Below are 23,247 nucleotides of genomic sequence, written 5' to 3' on the forward strand. Positions count from 1 at the left end.
CTACAACAGTAACTGTATCTGCTGACACTTCCAGTTACACGCTTCCTTTATTACTGGAGTAAGAGTTTGAAAAAACATTAAAAACAGATGACCATAAGACATCAGTATTGCTTTAGTGTTAATCTCTCATTATAAGTTGGATTTTTGTCCCATTTCTGATCATTTTAATGCTTAAATGCTGATTTTTCTGCCACTGTTCATCTTAATCTCTTTATGTGGGACTGCACAGCATCATCCCACATTTTTATTGGATCTGGTTTCCAACTGCAGGAAGTCTGGCTTTAATGCAATGGATGTGAGGGAAGAAGGGAAAACTGTTATCATGGATCAAGCAGAGGTTAACATGTCGCCGTCTTTTGCTGCTCGTGCAACGCCCAAATGGAAAAAAATTGTGAGTCTATGCATTTTACTAGACAACGACAATAAAACATGATAGAGAAAAGGAAATACAGCAACATTAAAGCTGACGAAACAGCTTATAACTTGGTGAATACAGTTTTTTTTTTCTTTTCTTTCCATTTCCCACTGCGGAGAATTGTGACTTGAGTCCATATATTATATGAGAATTTCTCTCTCTCTCACTCAAAAAAATAAAAAGGTGGCAAATCTAAAAAACGAGATGTACCAACCTATCTGTGCACCCTTACTGAAATCTAGAGACGATTACCTCAGTTATTAAGATGAAAAAAGGAATACATGAGTATGAGAAGACATTCTTAATGCCTACTGTAATTTGCCTGTATGGGGTACCAGAGATCTGTGCTTGTGAACAAATTCTCAGACTAGTTTTCCGCAGTAGTAACGTGTCCTACATTTAGTTTGTGGATATCTGATCACCCTACTCTCGTCTGTCTGCAGTGTAACTGCAGCCTGAGATCCTGTGATTGATACTCAAGCCTGGGGGTATTGCTTTTGTGTTTGATATCTCATTATTTGAATCGGTCCACAAACATCTAGCAGATGCAGCCATTTAGGACAAACTGGTCACAAAACCAGTACCCTCACTTTATAGTTAAACTTCTTGAATGCTCCTTTCAGTCAATTTAAAGGCTATTCATCTCAGATTAGTTAGTTTAATATTGGTTAATTTAAATCATCAAACTTTGGCAAATTGTGGCCCCAGGGGAGGCTGTAGCTCAGTAGGCAGAGCAGGTCATCTACTAATTGGATGGTTGATGGTTTGATCCCTGTATGCACCTGTCTGTATGCCAGAGTATCTTTGGGTAACATACTGAACCCCAAGTTGCTCTCTGATGCATTCATCATAGTGTGATTGAATGGAAAGCACTTACCCGAAGAAAAAGTGCCTGTATGAATGGGTGTGAATGTGTGAATGAGGCGTGATGTATAAAGTGCTTCGAGCGCTCGAGTAGAGAAACACTCTGTGAAAACCAGTGCATTTAACATTTATAGAACACCTTTATTTCATTTTTTCCCATTTTTTTTAAAACATGTTTTAAACTTTATTCTATTTAGATTTCTAACTCATTCTTTTAAAAAGTTCATTTACTGTGTAGTTTCTACTTTACTGAGCTGTCTTGTCTCATCATACCGCCTTTATATTTTATTGAGCTATTCTACGTTTTTGTTGCGTGTGTTGTGTCTCAGATTTTGATTACATTTTCCAACTCAGGATCTGTAGATGACTCATGTAACTAATGCACATTTGCTAATGTCATCAATTGTCCAACTCTGTACAGTTATAGACTGTATAGGAAAAAAAACAAAACAAAAATACTGGTAAATTCTACCCTTAACATTTCATATATTGAAAATTGAATCAAGTCTTTTAATGGCTGGTTTCTGCAGAGGCCATGAAGCTCCCAGTGCACAGTTTTTGTGCTGATGTTAATTCCAGAGGAGGTTTAGAGCTCTGCACTCGCTGAGTCTGTGGACTATTACTCGACAACCCTAAATCACTCGAATTCAAAGATTCAGAGGAGAGGCCCAATACTTTTTGTCCTTTTTTCCCCTCATTGGTTATTTGGTATTATATAGACAAACATTTTGAAATATTATTCTGGCCACATCCCAGTGAATCTCCAAAACCTCTTTAGTTGACACCAAAATGTGGGTATTAACGGCAAAGAGCTTTGGTATTATCTGGTAATGAATGTGCTTACTGTTATTCACATATGTATCTGATATGTGTAATTATAAACCTTTTTACAACTGGAAACAGTGCAAAATAGTTTCTCACTGTGATGACTCTAAAGAAATAATAGATATTTCTAGGGAGTGAGCACAGTAGTTGTGATGGACAACAGTGTCTCTGTGCCTCGGGCTGATGATTCAGCGATGTGTCTAATGGAAAGCTTTTAGCCGCTTTTGAATCTTCCCACCACTCACAGAGGAACATAAACCAACAGATCCACACAAAAAACAAACCAGCCGCCCTCTCTGGTTTTCATCTTAACTCGAGCCACTCTGCAGCCGCATCTTTTTCAAACTTGCTTTAATGACTTGGTATGTCCTTATTATTATTTCAGTATGTTCTCCGCCCTCGCTGCTTTTCCTTCTACCTTCACTCCCTGCCCTTCTCTCTAGGTCAGCCTCCTGATGCTGATTCGCTGGTGTTTTTGTTTCCCCTGTTTCTCTCCCATCCTTTGCCTTTTCTTTCTCACCTTTAAGTGGTCAGATACTGTAACTCCTATCTGGTGTTTATAGCAAGTATGCAGGAACTAAAAGCTTTACTCAAGGCTCTACTCTGCATGCATAATGATTTATTGAGGTGTTGGGATTGTTGGGTGGGGGAGCTTGGATAATGACGGTGCTGAAATGATGGTTTGTGTCTCTCTGTGTGTCTTCCCTCCTGCTATGAGGCTAATCACTGGAGATAAGCAATACTCCTGCCGTTTCATCAGTGCCGATAATCGCTACCTCTCACCATCTGTCGAGCAAAAATAATTTATTCAACCTCCAAACATAACTTCTAGCTTCTGCTGTTTATTCACCGCTTTTCTAGTGAGTGTGGCGCCAACACCTGTTGTCATCCCTGCTATAAAAGGAATGGTTTGCTGACTAACAAGCTTTTAACATTTTGAAAGAACTTCACGGGAGTTTTTGCTCATTTCAAAAGTTCAGCTTGAGAACTTTTGTTACCAGCTTGCTGTCTGATATTCCTCTGTTTTTTATACCGGGTGCTATATGTAACAGACAAAAGCCTGCGTGAGTGTGTAATCTGTTTTTAACCTTTTGTTCTGTGTTCCTTCTAGGAAGTATAAAAGGAGCGACAATAGTGGATGCTTTGGATACCCTCTACATCATGGAGATGTTTGAAGAGTTTGATGCTGCTACTGACTGGGTGGAAAAGAGCCTTGACTTCAACGTGGTAAGTTGCGTGTGTGCTCTTGTTATGGTCAGGTATATAGCAACAATAAAATATTGAATATTATATTTTTTTGTGCAGGTAAATATTATTTAGATTTTCTTGATATATACGATATAATTTGGAGGCTACGTCGCTCACCCCTACTACCCACTGTCCCACTGTGTAGCCCACAAAAGCATCTAGTATTAGTAGTGCATGAGTCTCTTCTATTCTGCTGAAGTGAAACTGTCACGGTCTGGCTGGGGGAAGACCGTATGTGTTGCAGGGAAGGACTCAAGCGCAGACCAAAACGTGGTGTGGATTAACAAAACAAGCCGTTTATTGAGGTTAGCAACGAGGGTACAAAATAATAGGGCATCGGTGAAAACTAAACAATAACCTAAACTGGGTGAACTAATAACAAAACATGAAAAACCTTAACCATAATGAACTGACATGGGTACCTGGAGATGAGACATGGATGAGCAGACGACCTGACAAAGAATGGCTGAGATCACACAGACTAAATGGACACAGGAGGATAATGAGGGAAGTGGCAACACATGGGGAACCAGCTGACACACATGAACATAACAACGTGACAATGGGAGGGTAAAACTGAACACGATGAACACAGACACACCAGACCTCTTCACAATAAGACAGGAAACAGTGAGATATAAACATGACAACCTGGACTGACAACATACGCCACAGACATAAAATACATGAAAGCAGGGGAGACTTAACATAGTGGAAACACGAGGGGAAAATAACTAGTAACACCTAGGCATGATAATGATAAACTTAGGAAACCTGAAGGCTACATAAACTAAACACAAAACGCTGGGTCAGCAGACCCAGGATCATGACAGAAACAATATTTAACTGCATCACAGAATTACTGTGCGGGTAATCAAAGGTCCTCGACAGGTGTTATGTTGAACCAGCATCCTTCTACCTTCTAACATATATAACTCTCTGATAAATTATTAGCAGAGTAAGGTGAGTTTCAGTTGTGTCAACTAGACCACAGCTTGTGGTTAAGTAAAAGTTATGTAAACATGAAATGAAAAAGCTTTTGGCGTAGCCGGTCTGAAACGCCTCCGAGGTGGTGTTGCTTTACAGTTAGTTTCCTCTTTGCTGTGTTAGCTCTCCTGCATGGTATGCTGAACAAAAACTAACATAGAACTGAGCTGACTAGATCGGCTTGCTGGCAACAATATCTGTTTCGGGATCAGAGCAATATCTGATCCAAATATCGGATTGATGCATTCGTAGCGAAAATGCCTCAAACATTTTGCACAGAAGACCAGTTTTCTTATAGGTCAATAAAAGTGTCATTGAAGAATAAGGTTCTAAAATGTCTTTTAATTTCCTGATAATTTGCTTGTAGGTATTTAATTTGAAAATGATTTCCTAAAGACTGGTAGAAAAGAGTCATAGCTCATGAATTTGACCTTGTTATACCACCATAGTGGATTATAATGAAGACTTCAGCTTTAATTCAAGAGGTTTAATAAAGTATTGCATTATTAAATTTTAAGAATTTAAATGCATGTAAATTTATCGTTCTTAGGCCATGCATTTCTAAATAAACTAATAAGATGGGAAAAAAGTGTGTGTGTGTGTGTGTGTGGGGGGGGGGGGGGGGGGGGGGGGAGTCAAATTTCATTCAAATAATCATCAGTACAAGCATTTTTTATACTTTCCTCTATAAAAAGGACATACATTTAACTGGGTTTCACTAAATATTACCCCCCCCCCGATCATCCATGCTCCACCTTCCCTATTTGAGAATCACCGGCTTGGCTACTAAACAGTGGACGAATGTCACTTGAATATCTGAAGATAAAATAGAGAAAAATCTCAACAACTTTTTTTTTTAAAATAACTAACTCCTAACTCCCTCAGAAACTTTTCATATATAAATTCCTTACTTTAATTTAAAAACAAATCCAAACGTGTATTAGTTCACATTCACTTATACAAAATAAACGTGGTGTACACATCTCTCTGTTTATATCTGGTGGCATGATCGTGTGGTGGTTAGCACTGCAAGAAGGTCTAGTTTGAGTACTTTGTGTGTGTAATTTGCAAAATCCACAATAACTGTGGTGGTTCATGTATTTGGATCTTGAAAAAAGATTGATTTGGATTATTCATGCCATGTCATAAATTATCTTCTAAGTGTTCCAAGTGTCTGGCATCTAAATAACTGCAGAGATGAAACTAAACTCAAAAAGCAGTTAGCAGCTTTGGTCAAGTGGTGCTTACACTCAGCATTGTTTAGTTTGTCATGTGACGCTGAGTTTCTTGCAACAGCAAATGAAATCACAACTGTTTGCTAACAGATTTCCTGAATACAACAGTCCCACTTAAGAAAAAAAAAGAGTCTACTACTGGCGGAAATCCCAAATTTAGATCACCACCTGTGTGCTGAGCTTCGAGCCAAATCAGTTCTCATTTTGAGATTTGTTCCTGACCAACACAGAGGAGTGAAAATAAATTCTTGAGAAGGTGTGATGTTTACTGTCAGTCTTAAATGGTCTTACAGGAGGAGGTGTTGTATATACAGACATTTAATTGAAAGTAAGAAAGATCACATTTGGAGGCCTGGTTTGTTTTCTGCCCATGTGTCTCCACTGAGTCATCACTTGGAATTTAAAAGCTTTTTTAATCCACAACACGCTGAATTACAGAAGTATGGATGTCTACTCAGTATAGCACACTTAAAGAAATGCTTCAAGTTGAAAGGTCCTTACCAAGGACACATGCTTTCACGCAGCACTCCTGAGGCTGTAAAGTTTTACTGTGAGCTTGTGAAAAATAGCAAAACATGTCATTACTTCCTGTAGGTCACACGGTGCTACTTTCCAGTTTGAAAGGCATGTTTTTATTGGAAGTTTGAATGAATGTGATCCAGCCTATGACCTAATGTATGAAATCTAACCTTTATATAGATACATGAAAAGGTGAGCAGGTGTATAAATACATATCACAGTGAGGGCTCTTTGTTGCTCTCTTAACTTGGATGTTAGATGAACCCTGCTTGTGAATGTATCTTAGACTGCATATAAAAATGAATGGTACAAACACCACGTTTGGAAGAGAGCGTGTAGTGTTGAGTTATTGGCCTAAATACACTCCTGTAATAAGTTGTACTAAAAATGATTCACATAATACCAACAGCACAAACGAGATCCCAAAACCAAATTCAATAGCGGATATAATGCAGCAGAGAAGTGACTACAGCTATAGTAACTAGCTCAGCACTTAAGTGTTACACAAAGCTAAGGCCCATAGTGTTGTGAACTTAAGCCTTAATACTATTTAAATGTGTAAATAAAAATTCACTGATGCTAAGCCTAGAAACCAGTGGGTGATGGGGAACTGGCTATATCCGTCTTTTATATACAGTCAGTGCATAAGCATTAGTTTCCCTTTAGTTTAAACCAAAGATCTCTAAAAGTTGATTTTGGACGTAGCGTCATCCAAATGACTTCTTCAGTCTTCCTGAAGATGAGTGACGAAACGTTTCTCCCACAAAACGCTGCGTCCACATGAACAGAATCAACTTTTGGAGATTTACTTTCCTGGATGATTGAGAATGCATCAAGACGTTAAACCAAAGATTTTACCACGTTTTTGTACAGGAAGCAGCCTGTGAGCATGCACATTTTTTTTTTAACAGCAATAACAGTTTAGTTTTATTTAAAGTGCATTTCCATTGCTAAGACATAGGCTTGTGCTCATTTTAAGGATAAGACACAATTTAATAAAGATACTAAGCTCTAAACTGCCTGACATTCCAGTATTTAATGCAGGAAATGTGTCCTTAGTGATATTATATATAGACTAATGTAATTTTCTGCTGTCTATAAGGTTAGAAACAATTACCTGGTGTTCCAAAGAGCTCTGCTGATAATGGATCCCAATACAATAAATGCGTTACCAACAATAAATGTGTTACCAAAATTGTTAAAAATTATGCCACTTTGACTCTCCTGAACATCTGGAAGCATCCAGGAAATTGGTGTATTGACGCTGAATTCTGTTCCATAATGGTATCAATAAAAACCCAGAGAGAGAGCCCACGTACAGGTATAATGTTTGATATGTTGCTCTTGAGTTTTCCAGGTTTATTATTCATCAACTTGTAATTGTATGCTCATGGTGCAGGAGTTTACTTCTAATGAGCGTATGTGAATATGTAAAGCAAACAGTGAATAATATTAAAGTGCTTTTAGAGCACTTTCTGCACGAGTTGCTCAGTATTTACATACATTTACACAAAGGAACATGTTAAACTTTAGTTTGTAGAAAGTTGCGAGCAAGCACACGGGATCGTAATTGCCACCTGGGGAATATTGATTCATCAGATATAAATCCTGTCAACTAGAACTTCTCAGCTGTTATGTCCACTCGTGGAAGGGCTTATAATTCTAATAAAAGATTACACTTAAAAGTTACAGATCTAGTGCAGATTTCTTACACAAAGTCTGACGTGGATATCTCATCTACTGTATGTCATTTCTGCTTTTGCTGATTAATTGTGTGGGCACATGTTAAAGAGTTAAACACAAACATTTTCCCTCCTTCCTTTGATGTTTGCCGTCCTCATTATAACATCCCCGTTAAGAGCTCCTCATTCGGGGGAAACAGCAAAGCAGTTTCTTTGTCTTTCTTTTAGCATGGTTCTGATATCAGATTTATGAAGTCTAATTCTGAAAACCAAAACATACATCCACCAAACATGATATATAAAAGCTCAAGTAGTGTTGTCAGTTATTCCTTCAGATCAGCTTTAATCCTCATTACTGTCTCCGAAACTGTGCATGTTTTGGATGTTTTACTCGTTGAGGTTTCCACGTCTGAATTTTTGGTACCACTGCTTTGTGCATAATCCTTACTGATTTCCAGTATTTGCCAGCAGTCGCCCTGTCAGTCAAACGGCATTGTAACAGCAGGAAGCCCATTGTTTTGTGATCATTTCCTGCAGTAGCATAATGTCGAGATGTAAAGCTGCTTTTGATATTCCACTAAAATGCTTTTTAATGGGAAGGTTTCTGTAGGCGGCTTTGAAACCACCCTCACTGGGGTTAAAATATCAACTGAGTTAGCCGATGTAAGTCTGACAAAAAACCAACCCAGATTTCACTGAAGAAAAACACTAACCGGCATCATGTATTATTAGCAACAATTAAGCATTTGGGGTGAAACGAAGCAGGAAAATGAGTATCAACAGTCAGAAGAAAAGGTTCAACTTTACGTTTGGGTTGCTTATTTTTAAAGCAAAGGAACAAGGCAAGTGAAAGAGATTAAAACAAAGAAAATAATAGCAGTTGTTTGAGACGTATTAATATTAAAGTGATGCCATTACTAATGCGTTTGCCATTGAAATGTGTACAAAGAGGACATGAAGTACATAGAGCATAAATATTTCTCTAATATTAAAGTCAGTATTCTCCAGTACTTTCTGTATGTGCTTGCCAGGATTATCGTTCATCCTATAGGCCATCATCAGGCTACCACAGAGGCTTACAGTCCTTAAGGTTGGATGGAGTCATCCAATTTTTCTATGACTATATTTGCACCACATGCAATAATATCTGGCAAGATTGTAATACTCTTTTTTTCTTAAAAATAGGATAAGCTGTTAAGAAGATGGATTGATTAATGAAATTCTTCCTGAAGAGCCATATGTCAGATCATCGTTTAGAGATCCTCCCTCCTCCTTTGTAAACCAATAGATTTTACTCTTGCCTGTGGGATCACACAATCTGTGTATGTAGCGACTGGAATGGTGTCCAAAGTTTGCTTGTACCACAACACCTGAGAAAGTGTGACACCTCACTTAGTCTTTGAGACTTTAAGAGCCCCACTGGTAATTTATTACTGTTTATTTTCACTTAAATAGCGAAGTCCTGAATCTTTTGAAAGGCAAAGAGGAATAGAGTTGGAATTGTTACACTCTTGGGACGGTTTGTTCATTACAAAACACTGAAACAACATTTCTTGTGATGAGATAGCGGGACTTATAGGCCGGTACAGTTAGATTTTTACAACTGGCCATGCAAGATCTGTGGATACACTTTGATCTGATGAGTTGTTGCTGGGAACATTATCTCCTGGGCTCATCTTGTTTCAGTCCTTAATTAGTTCTCTGCTTGGAAAAGCCCATGCTTAGTCAGTTTCCTGTGCGGAGTGTAATGGACCGAATGTTGCAACATCAGGAGACTTGACTGCTTGCCTGCCAGCTCTGTCAGGAGTGAGATAATGTCACACTGCTGCTGACTCAGAGGGTCATTGTCCAGCAGTTTAAAGCAGTGTTGGCTTCTTCACACAGTCACAAAACACTGCAGGATGACTGCTGGCTGAAGATGTTTCCGTCTTTAAAATTAAATTAAAGTATTTTTAAAATTTTGACTTTGATGTAAAGCATCATCTTTTAGCTTATTAAACCTCCGCTGCCAATAGACATTAAAACGTAGGAAGAAGTATTCATTGTACTTTTGGATTACAGCTGCCTAAGTGTTAAAACAAATAATTAAATTGTAATTAGAACGAATTAGTGCTGCAATCTCCCCACTCAATCAGTCACTAAGACTTGGGGATGAAAAAAAGACAGGACACATTTTGTGTGGCACATAATTTGTTTTTTTCCCCTCCCCCTTGCAGAGTCTGTTATCCTATCTCTAGTCGACAGCAGTCACTTATGAGAGCTGTCAGTCAAGCACAAAAACTTCATCCGCCTCGGGAATCTGTTCATAAAGGACGGACGTGAGAGAGAAATTACGCTTCATTGTTCGACTACTGAGACAAATGGCTATACAACTTTAAATTTTTTGTTATTTTTCCCTCCATTAATTCTGCCCAGAAATAAATGTATTGTGTTTTTAAAGATGGCACACTTTATCTCCGGCTTTTAAGGCGGTTTTTGGTACCTAAAGATTTCTTTAAAAACTTTGGAAGTCACTTCTCTTTTTCAGGCTGCCGTACGTGTGCCCTTCAAGGTATGCAGTGCTTTATCAGCATTCTTTGTTTTTTCCTGTCAAACTTAAAAATATGCTGATGAACCAATGGTCAGAATAACTCAAATTTTGACACATACATTAAGGGATGTCCTTTGCATAAACTATAACAAAGGATTACATATTATTAACCAGGTAGTTCTTTAAAAAGTCACACAACTGTGTGTCATACATTTGAAAAAGTAATGCTTGCATACTAGACTAGTATTTATCTTGTGTTTTATAGCTAATTTGTTTGAATTTAACAATACTAAGACTCATCACTCAGAGCAATGACATTCAAATAATACTTTTTAATAATACTAATAATACTATAATACTAATTTTTGTCTAACATTGTTTATTTTATATAAAAAACTCTTTATGATCCATCTCTATGGATACATTTCTAATGCTTATTCAATTCCAGCATTTTGCTGAAAAAGCATAATATTCATAAAAATAGACAAATATCGTCATTACTATTAGACTTTACCATTAGATGTGATTTCTGTTTTCCCCGGTATCTTCTGAATAGGGTCGTTTTTAGTGTCAGAGAGATTAGTTATTCTGTCTTGGACCTCCTGAACAATTTTTGTCCATTCCAGTTAGAGCTGGGCGATATGAGATTTTTTCATATCACGATATGTTGTTTTTTTTTCCATTTCAGGCGATAACGATATCTATCACGATATAAGCCAAATAACTATATTTGTAAGATTTAAATGTGCCGTTGCTCACAAGTAAAATGTGAAATAATCAGCAGCTTGTTTTTATTTAAATATTTATTTCCCATAATAAGTTCAACAGGGTAGATGTACTTAAGGAACATGAGACTTTTTCAGATAAATAAAGGCAAATATTGCAAACTACACAAAAGGCAGCCGCTAAAGCGTTTAAGTTTCAAAATAGAACAAACAAAACAGACTAAATTGTCAATTCCACTTAGAAACAAAGTATTAATTCTAAAAATAAATCTTAGTTTGTTTTACAGAAGAACAGACAAAACTGACTAACTTTTGTCAATATCAAATAAACTGAGAACTAAAAGGAAATTCTTAATCTCTCCTTGTTGTATAGCTGAGCTTTTCAAACAGTTTTAACAGTTACTTTAGTCTGACAAAAGCCGAATGACGAATTAGCGCTTCCAGTCAGAGACTGAGGCTACGTCCACACGTACACGGGTATTTTTGAAAACTGAGATTTTCCGTTTTTGTTTTAAAAAATAATCCCGTCCACACATAAAGGCAGAAATGAAGGAAAACGCTGCTATGAACATGCCAAAGCAGCAGGTGGCGCTAGATTCCTAACCGTGCAGAAATGTTGGCCAATCAGAAGTCTAGAAGCCTCAGTGGGAAAAAGTAAACAAAGCTGCAGCATAGAAGCAGAACAGAGTCGTATGTGTGGAGGGACAGTAACTGTGTGTATATGTAAGCATTTAAACACTGCAGAGAGTAGAATTAACAGTAACAGTATTGTAGAAATTCATTTCACCGAAACAATAACGTGGTGCACAGTGTGACGCATGCACCAGTTTATTGTATTTCCAGACTTGCTTTCGGCACAATTTACAGTGCACGCTACTCTGTTTTTTTGTCAGACTTGAAATAGCCGAAATACCGTCACACTACGGAACTTCTATGGCTCTTCCGTTCGACAATCTCTCCGGCATTGGAACCATCATCTGTTTTCTCTTCGGTCACGCTCGGTTGATTTTTCTAGTCGGCACACTCATTTCCTCCATTACGCGCTGGCTCCATTACCCGCTGGCTGCTTCCCAAACAAACACACGTGCGGCTTGGCACTTGTGCTGTACGTAACAAGCCACGCGACGTGACGCTGCGGCTGTGATTGGTTCGGCTCTGCGCTACTTAATTTGGATTGGCTGACCTTTTTTTTCTTTTTTCTTTTTTTTCTTTGAGGACAAGAGCGGCGAGGTCTATCGCGATAGCTTAATTTCTCTATCGAGTAAAAGTTATATCGCGATACATATCGTTATCGTTCTATCACCCAGCTCTAATTCCAGTGATTGTTGGAAAGTTTTCAGTTAACCATTCCTTAGTCATTGCTTTCTCAGCTGCAGTTTTCAAATATCTGTCTGGTTTTTTGAGTACAGTTGGCAGATTCCCCAAACACATAACATTAAAATCAAAGTTGATCTATGGGCAGATTGATGATCTTTCTGTTCCCACATCCAGCCAGTCAGAGCAAACTAAAGAATGGTCCTGAAAGACTTCAGGAAGTGTCTTTTTTTTAATATCAGTTTTGCTCACTAAACACTAAAGCAACATCTTGGATGGCCTGCCCACAGGGGACCGTAATGTTGGACCGATAATCCTGTTAAAATGCTCCAAAATAGAAAGGAGAGGTGTGACTCCAGGCTGTTGACTACATTTGAGCACACCTGTCAGACAGAGTGTCCACTACCCAACTGGATGACATTTAACAGTCATGGGGAAATTACCTGCAGAGATCAAAGACATTTTTGTACCAAGCTGTAAACATACTGTGAGGGTTTCTGGATTGCTGCCCGGGAACAATATGTTTCAGATGGTTTGGAAAATTTGGTGCTGGTTCTCAACTAAAAACATTCGGTAGATCCCTTCTTTAATGTACCATCCTTAGCCATACACAAAGCATGGCTAACCCTAGTTATTCAAAACTTCTGAAACTTTTAGTGAGGGAATTTCCTTCTTCTTGGTCTATCAGAGATCACTTACCAGAGTCACCCCACCCCACCCCCAATCTGGGGAAACCGAGTTCTTCCCTTTTCTGAGCTTGCCTCGAATAGTTAACATGCCTTAACTCCTTTATAAAAACCTGCCACATACCTAATGTTGTGCATTCAAGGAGTGATGCATGGAAAGGAGCATGCAGCACACATGATTTGCTTCAGTATAAATGCTCCTTGTTATCGCATCATTACATATGTCAACCGGTGTAACAGTCCTCTTTTGTCCTTGGCCAATCGTGCTTGCCAAGTGGTCCTGCGCAAGTTTCCTGAATGTCCTCCCTGCACGAGTGAACCTGATCTCACAAGATTTCCACAACCCTACTCATGCGGCGTACTCGCACGCCTCCTGAGCAGATGCTTTCATGCAAACACTTTGTGGGATAAGCCACTTTCTCTTTCATTCATCCTGGCTCAGTTCTAACACACTCATTTGGCTACTCGGTCATTCGTAGCAGCGCGGAGAAACCTGGTATTCAAATTTATTCAGCTGTTTACAGCATCAGCCTGAAAATATCTGTCTAGACTGTGAAAAGCTCACCTCTGTCTACTCCTCCCTGAGGCCAAGAAGAAGCCCAGGAACGTTTCAGTTTTGAGTTGTCTGCTTTCTTAGCTCACTGTTTGTGGGAAAAGAAATGTGTATTCATGAGTAGTTAGCAGTTATATTTCGTCTCATATTTCTTTTCTTTTGTCTTTGCCGCAGAATGCAGAAGTGTCGGTGTTTGAGGTGAACATCAGATTTGTTGGAGGTCTGCTGTCCGCCTACTACTTGTCTGGAAAAGAGGTAAGTAGAGAAATAAACCTTCCTCTGTTTTGCTTTTATTTATTTATTTATTTATTTATTTTTCCGCCACCTCTGCACTGAATGAAACTTCGGGGAGTCTTTGGGGAATCTCAGCCTGTAGTCTGATTGATGAAACAGATGGTAGAGTGGAGACTGAATGAATTAATGTTTTCATGTGCTCAAAATCTTTGGCATTGTCCCCTTTAATAGCTGGTACAGTTAGATGTCTCCCATATTGCAGGGTGAATTTAAGTTCTTTGTGAGTACCATTGCGCCGTCATCTAGTTTGATTGATTTGCTTCCAGCCTTTCTATGGGTGGAAGATTAACTTCTGTGTTGTTGTTCTTGGATCTTGTCTTCTGTAGCGCCTTTTGGCTATTAACAGTTCTGAAAGCTGTTGTATTATTAAAGAATTGAGCAGGGAATTTGCTTATAGACAAAAAACCTTTAGAGGAACTACTGCAGGGACCAGGGCCTGAATTAAGTTCTGGAGTCACCCCCTAATGTCCTTACTTTGGTGCTGGTACTTTAGGTTTGTGGCTTACACCGCCAAAATTTGTGACCAGTCAGTCTTCTGCATTACCACAGCCTTCTGGACTTTACTGGAGACCAGTGGCATTCAGCAAATCATGATTAGAAATCTATGGGAGAATTCTGAAGTGCTAATGATGGTTGGCTATCTGCTTCCAGCGAGCCATCAACAGACAAAATGGGAAAACATATCAACCAATCTGGTTGTTATGCGGACACATGCGAACATTACAGCCTCACACTACTTTCAGCTGTGTGGTGGCAGCCATGACTATCTCCCCTTTATAGTTTAATAAACATACTTTGTTTTACTTTTTCTTTGCATATTAAATCCACAGTGCAAATTAGCGCAGCATTTGTTCAGTGTTCTGGTTGGATAAGCACAGATCCTGTCTGCAATGTTGTGAAACTATGTGCAAGTGTAGTAGAAGTGCAATTTTAATAAAAACCAACCAGATTTTACTGCTGTTTTTATGTCAGTGTGACCGAACGGCTTCAAAATAGCTGCCTGGAAGTAGAGCAGAGCGATATGACTAAAAATATTTATCACGATATACATTTGAAAATTTGCGATAACGATATAACTGACGATATAATTGACACTAGACAAAATACTTTACAACTCTACAACTTTATTAGTGCAAAAAAACAAAACAGAACATCAATGTATTTTCACTTAAACAAGAAGCTGTTTTTTATGTGCATTGAAGTTATATAAAAATGTAACAGTGCAAATGCAAATTCCTTGCTGACAGTTCAAGCGGTGCGGGTTTGTAGCTTAGCAAAGTCGTACTAAAACATCTGACAGATTTTCGAGCGCCGTGTACCACATAAAAATTTTTCGAGGTCAGTAAACACAACCAGAATTCATACATAAGGCACACGGGATAACATGCTCTACCAAAAATAGTGCTTTGTTGTGTATCTGACGGACGAAAGCTAAATCAGTTCCACACCACTGAAGTTGCAGCATTTTTACAAACCAGTTCTGGTTCATCCGTTTCATTCAATGATCCACTTTCGCCCTCCTCATTCTCCGTCGCTGCCATGCTTTTTCTGCCATGTGTGTATGAAAACAAAGGCACTGCGCAGGCGCGTTTTACCCATATTCTATCGCGATATTTCATTTTCTTATCGTTGCCCAACATTATACCGGTATTACCGTGAACGGTATGATATGGCCCAGCCCTACCTGGAAGTATTTCAGAGATGGCTTCTGAATGGAAAGGCTTGCTTCAGGAACACGTGAGCAAAATATAAGCCGAAATTGGCCAGCAGAGTATCTCACTCATGTTTACAGTGGCCTGAAAGGTGTAAGAGGCAGCATTATGCAGTTATTCAGCCTGACACAATTCTGTGAATGACTTTAAAGAGCTGCTATTTAACTCTGTTCCTATGCAGTGAGATTTATTAGCGACCTTTGCAGGAGTGGATATCAGCCAGATGGCAGAAAATGTAGGCTGATTTAAATCTCAGTTCAGTTGGGTTTCTTTATGTTCTAAAGTAATATTTCACAGACACCTGAACCATGTTTTCATTTAGTCGTTAACTTGTCTTTCACTTACTTTATTTAAGTTTGTCTCACAGTCTTTTTGGGGGGGGGAAAGTTGCTGTGGCCTCTTTTAGATGAAGTTTTGGCTGTGCACAAAATTGGTTCAAGTTTGCCTTTGATGCTTTCTCCCAGATGGGCTCTGTAAGATGTTAAAGATCCTGCCAGTGAGGTTACTTTTCTTGAAAATGCGTGTTTTAACCCAAACCCTGAGATCTTCTTCCAAATCTAACCAAGTTGTTTTTGTTGCCAGACTGGAAACTTTTCTCACTTGTATAAAAATAAGGTTTAAAACAGCCATCCCTTTGTCATATGTCAGCAGACTCATTTCCCTCCTCTGTGCTGGTGTTTACATTGAAATGCACCCAGTCATGTGGTCTGAAGCAACTTTTACTTTCTTCTGTAGTAAAAGAGTGAAAGTTCAGGACACTTGGGGTCAGCGTTCTGCTTGAAAGGGAACTGAGCGGTGGTGTTCCCTCCACCCTCAGAGACTGAATATGTCCTGAAGTGTCTTAGTGCTGAAAAACTGTTTCTGCAACCTTGTTTTACGCAGGAAAAACAAGCGAGAAGGGAAATTCCTCAGGGCTTCTCACTTTACTCATAGTGCCAGACCTGTTGTGCTTGTGTGCATGTGTATAAATCTGCTCAGTGACAAGAGGCTGTGAAAATGACACCTGCTGGGTATTGCGCTACTCTGCCGATGCAGAAGTGGTGTCTTAAACTCAGTTTTTTCTTGATGCCATATCTCCTTTGTATCTTCAGCTTATGACGTTCAGTCTCTAAGTGAATGATGAAGCCCCACTAAAGAACAGATAATTCTGCACATCATTACAGCCCCAAAAACCTGATACCAGCATAAGTATAGCCCATACCCCAAAGATCTTCACAGTTGATTTCTGTTTTTTAGACTGATGTCACCAAGTGGGATTTTCCTTTAAGTGGCTTCTTCATTACCGCTGACACTTCAGGAGTAATCAGTTCTTTACATGCAGGTATACACCTTAATCTACATCTTCATCTCGGCAGTGAATGAACGAGGCTTGTGAGGCTAAGCGCTTCTTTATTAGCAGAGGGAGGCGGTGTGGGCAGAAGTCAGACTGGAGAGCAAAACCCATTTCCAAGTTCAGTGAGCATTTCCATGCTTCACCACACACAGCAAATCTGGAGGAATATTTTTTTCTTACTTGTCAAGCGTTAGATGTATGGATCATGTCATAAAACTAAACAGTAAAACTAATAAGAACAGCGAGCGCTACTTAAAGAGTGCAAAGTGGTTACGTTGTAAGAAGACAATAGTTTAATCTTTCCTACTTTGAGTCCTAAAGCTGATAACAAAGTGGGCAGTATAATACTAATGACGGTATGAGCCTATGTGTGTGTCACCATAGTAAAGCTTTTGAATAACCATATGTGAGTCATTTTTTCTTTTTTTGTTGTTGTTTTTCTTTTTTTTTTATTATCCCTTAGTCATAAAAAGGTGATTGGGTATTGTCGTCACCACACCAGGTGGGTGGGTGGACAGAGTGGACACTAAAATTTGTGGACACAAAAACTTGATAAATATGTCTCCAAGGATTTTCAAATGGATACCATAAGTGTATCTATAAAAAAATCTCAAATGAGGTTGAACCTTGGTGAACTTGGCCTCAAGGTCAGAGGTCAAGTTTTATTAACTCAAGAAGGAAGTAAGCTTTGATTTTCAAATATATATTATAGGTGCAACTACTAGAAGGGTCAGGGGTAGCGCTGGCGGCCGTCAGTACATTTTTTGCCCACACGCTATTTGTCTGTGGTGGATTTGGCTACAGTGTGGCTGTAGTTCAAGAGGTAGAGCACAGGGTCAGAGGTTTGATCCCCAGCTGCTCTGGTCTGCATGTAAAATGTGCTTTGGCCAGTAACTGAACTCTAAAATTGCCCCGATTCAGCCATTAGAGTATCAATGTGTGAGGTAGAAAATGTTTGAAGGCATTAAAAAAAAAACTACCCCCCCCCCCCCCCCTCATTTTTTTTTTTATGTTTTGAAAGCTGATAGCAAGCTTCCTGCATTAATCTTTATTGGCAGCCATAATAATGAGAAAATTAGAAGCTTTTGGTATCATCTGAACTGATTATCCTCTCAACATGAGCGAGACAGTGAATTGAAAACTGACCCCCCTCTTTCTCACTCACCATCACTCTTAGATCCATTTCTTTTATGAGTGTCGCTCAGTTCACCATCCTCTTCTATTTCATTGCTGCTACACAAGGTCCCATTCATTCACCTGAAGGTCAGGGTTCTCTCATGGATAGATGGACAACAGGTAGCCTTGGAGGACTGAAAGCGTGTGATAGTGAAGATGACCGAATGTGGGTAGTGGTGATGCTTTAAATGACCGTCGGTGTATGGTTGCAAAATTGCTGGGTAAAGCTGCTTTGCAGGCTTATGCTTTAAGTAAACATGTTCAATTGCTCATAAATGTAAATGTCTAATCAGGCATCTAGCAGCAACTTCATTTAGTCATGGCAACATGGTTAAGATGGTGAAGTTCAAATGGAAAGGAAGTTCACGTGAGTGATTTTGAATGTAGCATGGATGTCAGAAACTGCTGATCTGCTGGGATTTTCCTGCACAACTATCTCCGGGGTTCAGAAACAGTCAGAAACAAGACACTCTAGACTGTCGCGAACTTTAACTCAAACAATCACTCATGGCAACCAAAGTTGGAGCATATCTGGATGCTCAACACACTGCAACCACTGAACATCCAAGGTATGGACATTGAGGCTGTGGACAGCTACAGGTACCTTGGTGTTCATCTGAACAATAGACTGGACTGGACTCATAACTCAGACGCCCTCTACAGGAAAGGGCAGAGCAGGCTGTACCTGCTGCGGAGACTCAGGTTGTTTGGAGTGGAGGGCCCACTCCTGAAGAAATTCTATGACTCTGTTGTGGCTTCTGCTATCTTTTATGGCGTGGTCTGCTGGGGCGGCAGCATCTCTGCTGGGGACAGGAAGAGACTGAACAGGGTGATCCGAAGGGCCAGCTCTGTTCTAGGATGCCCTCTGGACCCAGTGGAGGTGGTGAGTGACAGGAGAACGGCGGCTAAGCTGTCATCCCTGATGGACAACATCTCCCACCCCATGCAGCAGACTGTGACAGCACTGAGCAGCTCCTTCAGTGGGAGACTGCGGCACCCACGGTGTGGGACGGAGAGATTTCGCAGGTCTTTCCTCCCCACTGCTGTCAGACTCCATAATAAAGACTTTAACTGATCAAGCACACACATCCATACATATGCAATAATACTAAGTGCAATAATCCTTTCTGTCATCGTTGTATTTTTACTCAGTTGTATATAGTATTTGTATTTGTATTCTATTTTTATCTTATTGTATATTTATTTTATTTTATTCTACTGTATATAGTATTTTATTTTATTCTATTCTGTACAGTTGTGTACTGTATTTATTCTTATTGTATTCTAATTTTTGCCTCATAACTTTTGCACTGTCCACTTCCTGCTGTGACAAAACAAACTTCCCACGTGTGGGACTAATAAAGGTTATCTTATCTTATCTTATCTTATCGGACCTTGAAGCAGAAGACCACGACTGTTAGCTAAGAACAAGAAACTCAGGCTACAGTTCACATAGACTCACTAAAACTGGACAATAGACGATTGGAAAAATCTGATGTGACTCGATTTCATCTTTTGATCATCGATTGATCATCTCAAACTGGTTTCTGGCATGACAATGAGTTCACTGTACTCAAATGACTGTCACAGTCAAATCGCATAGAGCACCCGCCCTGTCAACATGGACCTAAATCTCGGAGGAATGTTTATTGAGTCTAAAAAGCAGTTTTTAGGGCAAAGAGGGTCAAACACACTACTAGCAAGGGTGCAAATCTAATAGAAAAAAGATGTGCTCCCTGCTACAAACAAGTTAAATTCCATCCCAAAGTAAACAAACATCTATATTGTCTTACAGGTGAAGTTTAAAGCAGAAGACAGAAGAATTTGTGTTTTTCATTTTCACAGTTGGTAGGATTACAGACCTTTAATTCTTCATTTTCACCTAGCGAGGTTTTCTAGACGAGTCACTGACAGGCTTAAACTCCCACTACCCACATCCAGGTACATTATGTGGAGAGATATTTTTATAACAACTGAACACTTGATAGACATTATGTAACTTCCAATTTAGAGTAGCCAAAGAAGATACTTTTTAAAGCGAGAGGCAGCCAGGTGAATACAGAAAATAATACTGTAGATAAGATCATGACCTTACAAAGCATTCCGCCTCTTGACTTTGTCTGCATTTTCTAGTGTTGTCGTCTGAATTGAAAATGAATTCATTAGAGATAGGAGACCTTGTCAACAGCCCACTCAGCATATTCAGAAATGATCCTTTCAATTAAACAAAACCTCCCTTAAATGCATCAAAGTGTTCGCTCTGACCAGTGCAGTTGTGTGTGAGGCCTTTTATTGGTATTTTAATGTATTAGTATTAAAAAAATGCTATAGAGTGTAGTGAACAGAGATGGGCACTAACGCGTAATCTGATTACTTTTTTCGAGTAACGAGTAAAGTAAGGGATTACAATTGCAAAACAGGTCAATAGATTAATGTTAGATTACTTTAAGCACACTGCGTTACTAAAACCATGATTTTTTTGCGAGAGTGTCTCATGACAATGACGTAAGCGAGTGCGACGTTCGTGGCATCAGCTGTGTGCAGATCAACAATGGATAATATAACGAGTGCGGGAGAGAGTATGAGCGTGCAGCGTTTAAAGTGTGGAAGTACTAACCTTATGTTGAGTTTGATTCCATAAAAAGTGACAAAAACATTAGCATCCGCTCTTCACTGCGTGGGAAGAAAACCTCTTTTTACAGCGAAAAACCCCCTAAACGTGCCTGCCCCACTCCTGCTTTACAGGTGAAAATAGAGCAACAGGACCGCTGAGTCTTTGATTTTATTTAGTTTCCGCTGTGTTTTACGTGCATCTATTTGAAAGAGTGAGTGCAAACACAAAAAACTATTTTATTTTATGTGCTGGAATGTGCAGAAAATGGGTTTAATGTTAAAATGTTAAACAAATTTCTTCCAGTCAGAGAATGTTGCATATAATTTAATGTTTGCTTGATGCATAAAGTTAAAAGATTAAAACTAATAAAATAAGTTTTACAAAGAGACCTTCATTTGATTACATTTTATATGATGGATTATGCAGAAAAAGTAGAATTGGGCTGAAAGATCTATTGTTTTATTACCTATTTAGGGGATAAATAACGTTTTAAAAAGTAACTAAGTAACTAATTACTTTTGAAAATAAGTAATCAGTAAAGTAACAGGATTACTTTTTTGGGAAGTAATCAGTAATTAGTTACTGATTACTTTTTTCAAGTAACTTGACCAACACTGGTACTGACAACCTAGTGGTTGCTTTAATACATGTACGAATAAAATACAATGGTCATGTTTGAAGACTAGAGTGTATATTCAGACTTTTTACATAATGTCACACCATTATGTGACAAAACCGTTTTTTCTTCTGCTGCCTTTCAAGTATTTTACCAGTTTTTAATTCAGATGCAGTTCAGATCAAGCCACTAAACTTCTTACAGTATAGGACTGCATGTGGACATGCTTCTTCAACCCTTTTCAAACAAGTCCTGTTGACCGGTTGCAGAAATCCCTTCTCCACAGCAACTCAGATTGTCAGTTGTTGGGTCATCTAAACTGACACTGGTGAGAATTTTAAATGGATCGAGCTTTTGAAGTTTTTCACTTCTCAGTCTTGATCTTATGACCTCTGGACTCTTGCAAATGAGATTTTTAATCTCAAGAGTATTGTGCCATGAAGTGAAGTTTAAGTTAATAAAAAAGTTCTAATGACCCTGAAACTAATGAGTGATCTTAGATAGCTGGCTAACCTTTGCTAATTAGAACTTACCGCTGCAATAAAGAATATCCTGTCCTCCACCTCCCAAGCAGCAGAATTATTGACCCGTCTCTATTGAAAATACATGGAACGGATTCTCCAAGGGATAATGTGTAAATCTTCTTCAAAGTGGAGCTCTGGCAGGAACTTTGCTCCTGTTAGTGACTGAAATACTGCAGCAGCTGCTGTACACCTGCACATGTACAGAAATCTGTATTTTCATGTTTTAGGAAAGATTTTGAGAGTGCCTTTATTAGATGGTTACAGCTAGATGACAGGAAAGTAAAGGAGAAAGCGCCGGGAGGTGACAAGCAGGACATGGCCTGCAAAATTGAACCCAGGCTGCACAGCCTCTGTGCATGTGGTGTAAATTCCACCAGGTGAGCTGTAGGGTGTCTGATAATTGGCAGGGTTTTGCTGCATTCGTGTGGAGTGTCCAGCACTGGCCAGCATCCTGTAAAACCTTTTTTCTTCTTTTTGCCTTTCAAGGCTCCGTGACAAAAGAACTTGAATAAAATGAACTCAATACTCAAAAAAATTAAATAACATGAAATAAAAATTAAAACAACCTTGCAAAGGCCTTCACCTGGAGATCTTAAGATGTTTTCATGTTGAGATGTTCATTGGGTGTTAAGGCTGAAGAGCCAAGAACACTCGAAAGGTCACTTTAAATGTTGAAATATCTTTTAAATGGGAATAATTAGCTTCCCATTGTAGCTGCCGAAAACAATTAAAAGTTTAAATCTAAGGCCTGTTGGTGATTGAGCTTGGATGTGAAAACCAGTTTTTGAAAGTTTAGAAGATGAAAATAAATGAAGTGTAAGTTAAAGTCAGGTGTCATGTTTTAGGAGCATTCAACAGCTTTTATCCATTTTGGAGTCTTCGCCAGTCTCGACACCATCCTTCTTGAAAACAATCTGAACTGAAATGCATTTTGCAATTCTGCTTACAGCCTAAATTTTGGGGCAGTGGTGAGATTGTTGTCTTGACGAGTGTGATAAACCAGGAGAGAGTGGTAAAAAGTGCTAAAGATGGCCAGAAGGAGCAGATAGTAGAGCAGAGGGACTCTGTGTCTTTGGCTCTGACTCAGAAAGACTGACTCTTTGATGAAAATCTGATCAGAAAAGTACACCCGGTACTGCACCCTACTGGCAAGCTTTTAACGTCTCTGCCTGCATACAGATGTTAGGATGTGACTTCATCTACTGACGAAAGGGGGGAAAAAACAAAGTATAGAAAGGTGTGCAAAGTGTGCGGCTTCCAGTCATCTTCATAATCAAAGCTAAGTGCTTAACGTGGGGGAAAGACAAAGAAAGGACAGACTGAGTAAGAAATGTGAGCAGGTAAGCTGAGAGAGTGAGAGAACAGGAAGAAGGAAGCAGTGCATGAAGGAAGATA

At 39.1% G+C, this 23,247-nt stretch overlaps 1 protein-coding gene across 1 annotated transcript in view; it reads left to right on the forward strand.

The window, feature by feature from the left end:
- man1a1 (mannosidase, alpha, class 1A, member 1) overlaps positions 1-23,247 on the forward strand; it is a 165,103-nt gene that overhangs the window by 62,088 nt on the left and 79,768 nt on the right. Inside the window, exons 3-4 of the mRNA XM_082504948.1 lie at positions 3,216-3,331; positions 13,758-13,838. Coding sequence (XP_082361074.1) covers positions 3,216-3,331; positions 13,758-13,838 — 197 coding nt within the window. The remainder of the gene's footprint in view (positions 1-3,215; positions 3,332-13,757; positions 13,839-23,247) is intronic.

This window comes from Aulonocara stuartgranti, assembly GCF_965226115.1.
Source record: "Aulonocara stuartgranti genome assembly, chromosome: 15".
Classification (NCBI taxonomy): domain Eukaryota; kingdom Metazoa; phylum Chordata; class Actinopteri; order Cichliformes; family Cichlidae; genus Aulonocara; species Aulonocara stuartgranti.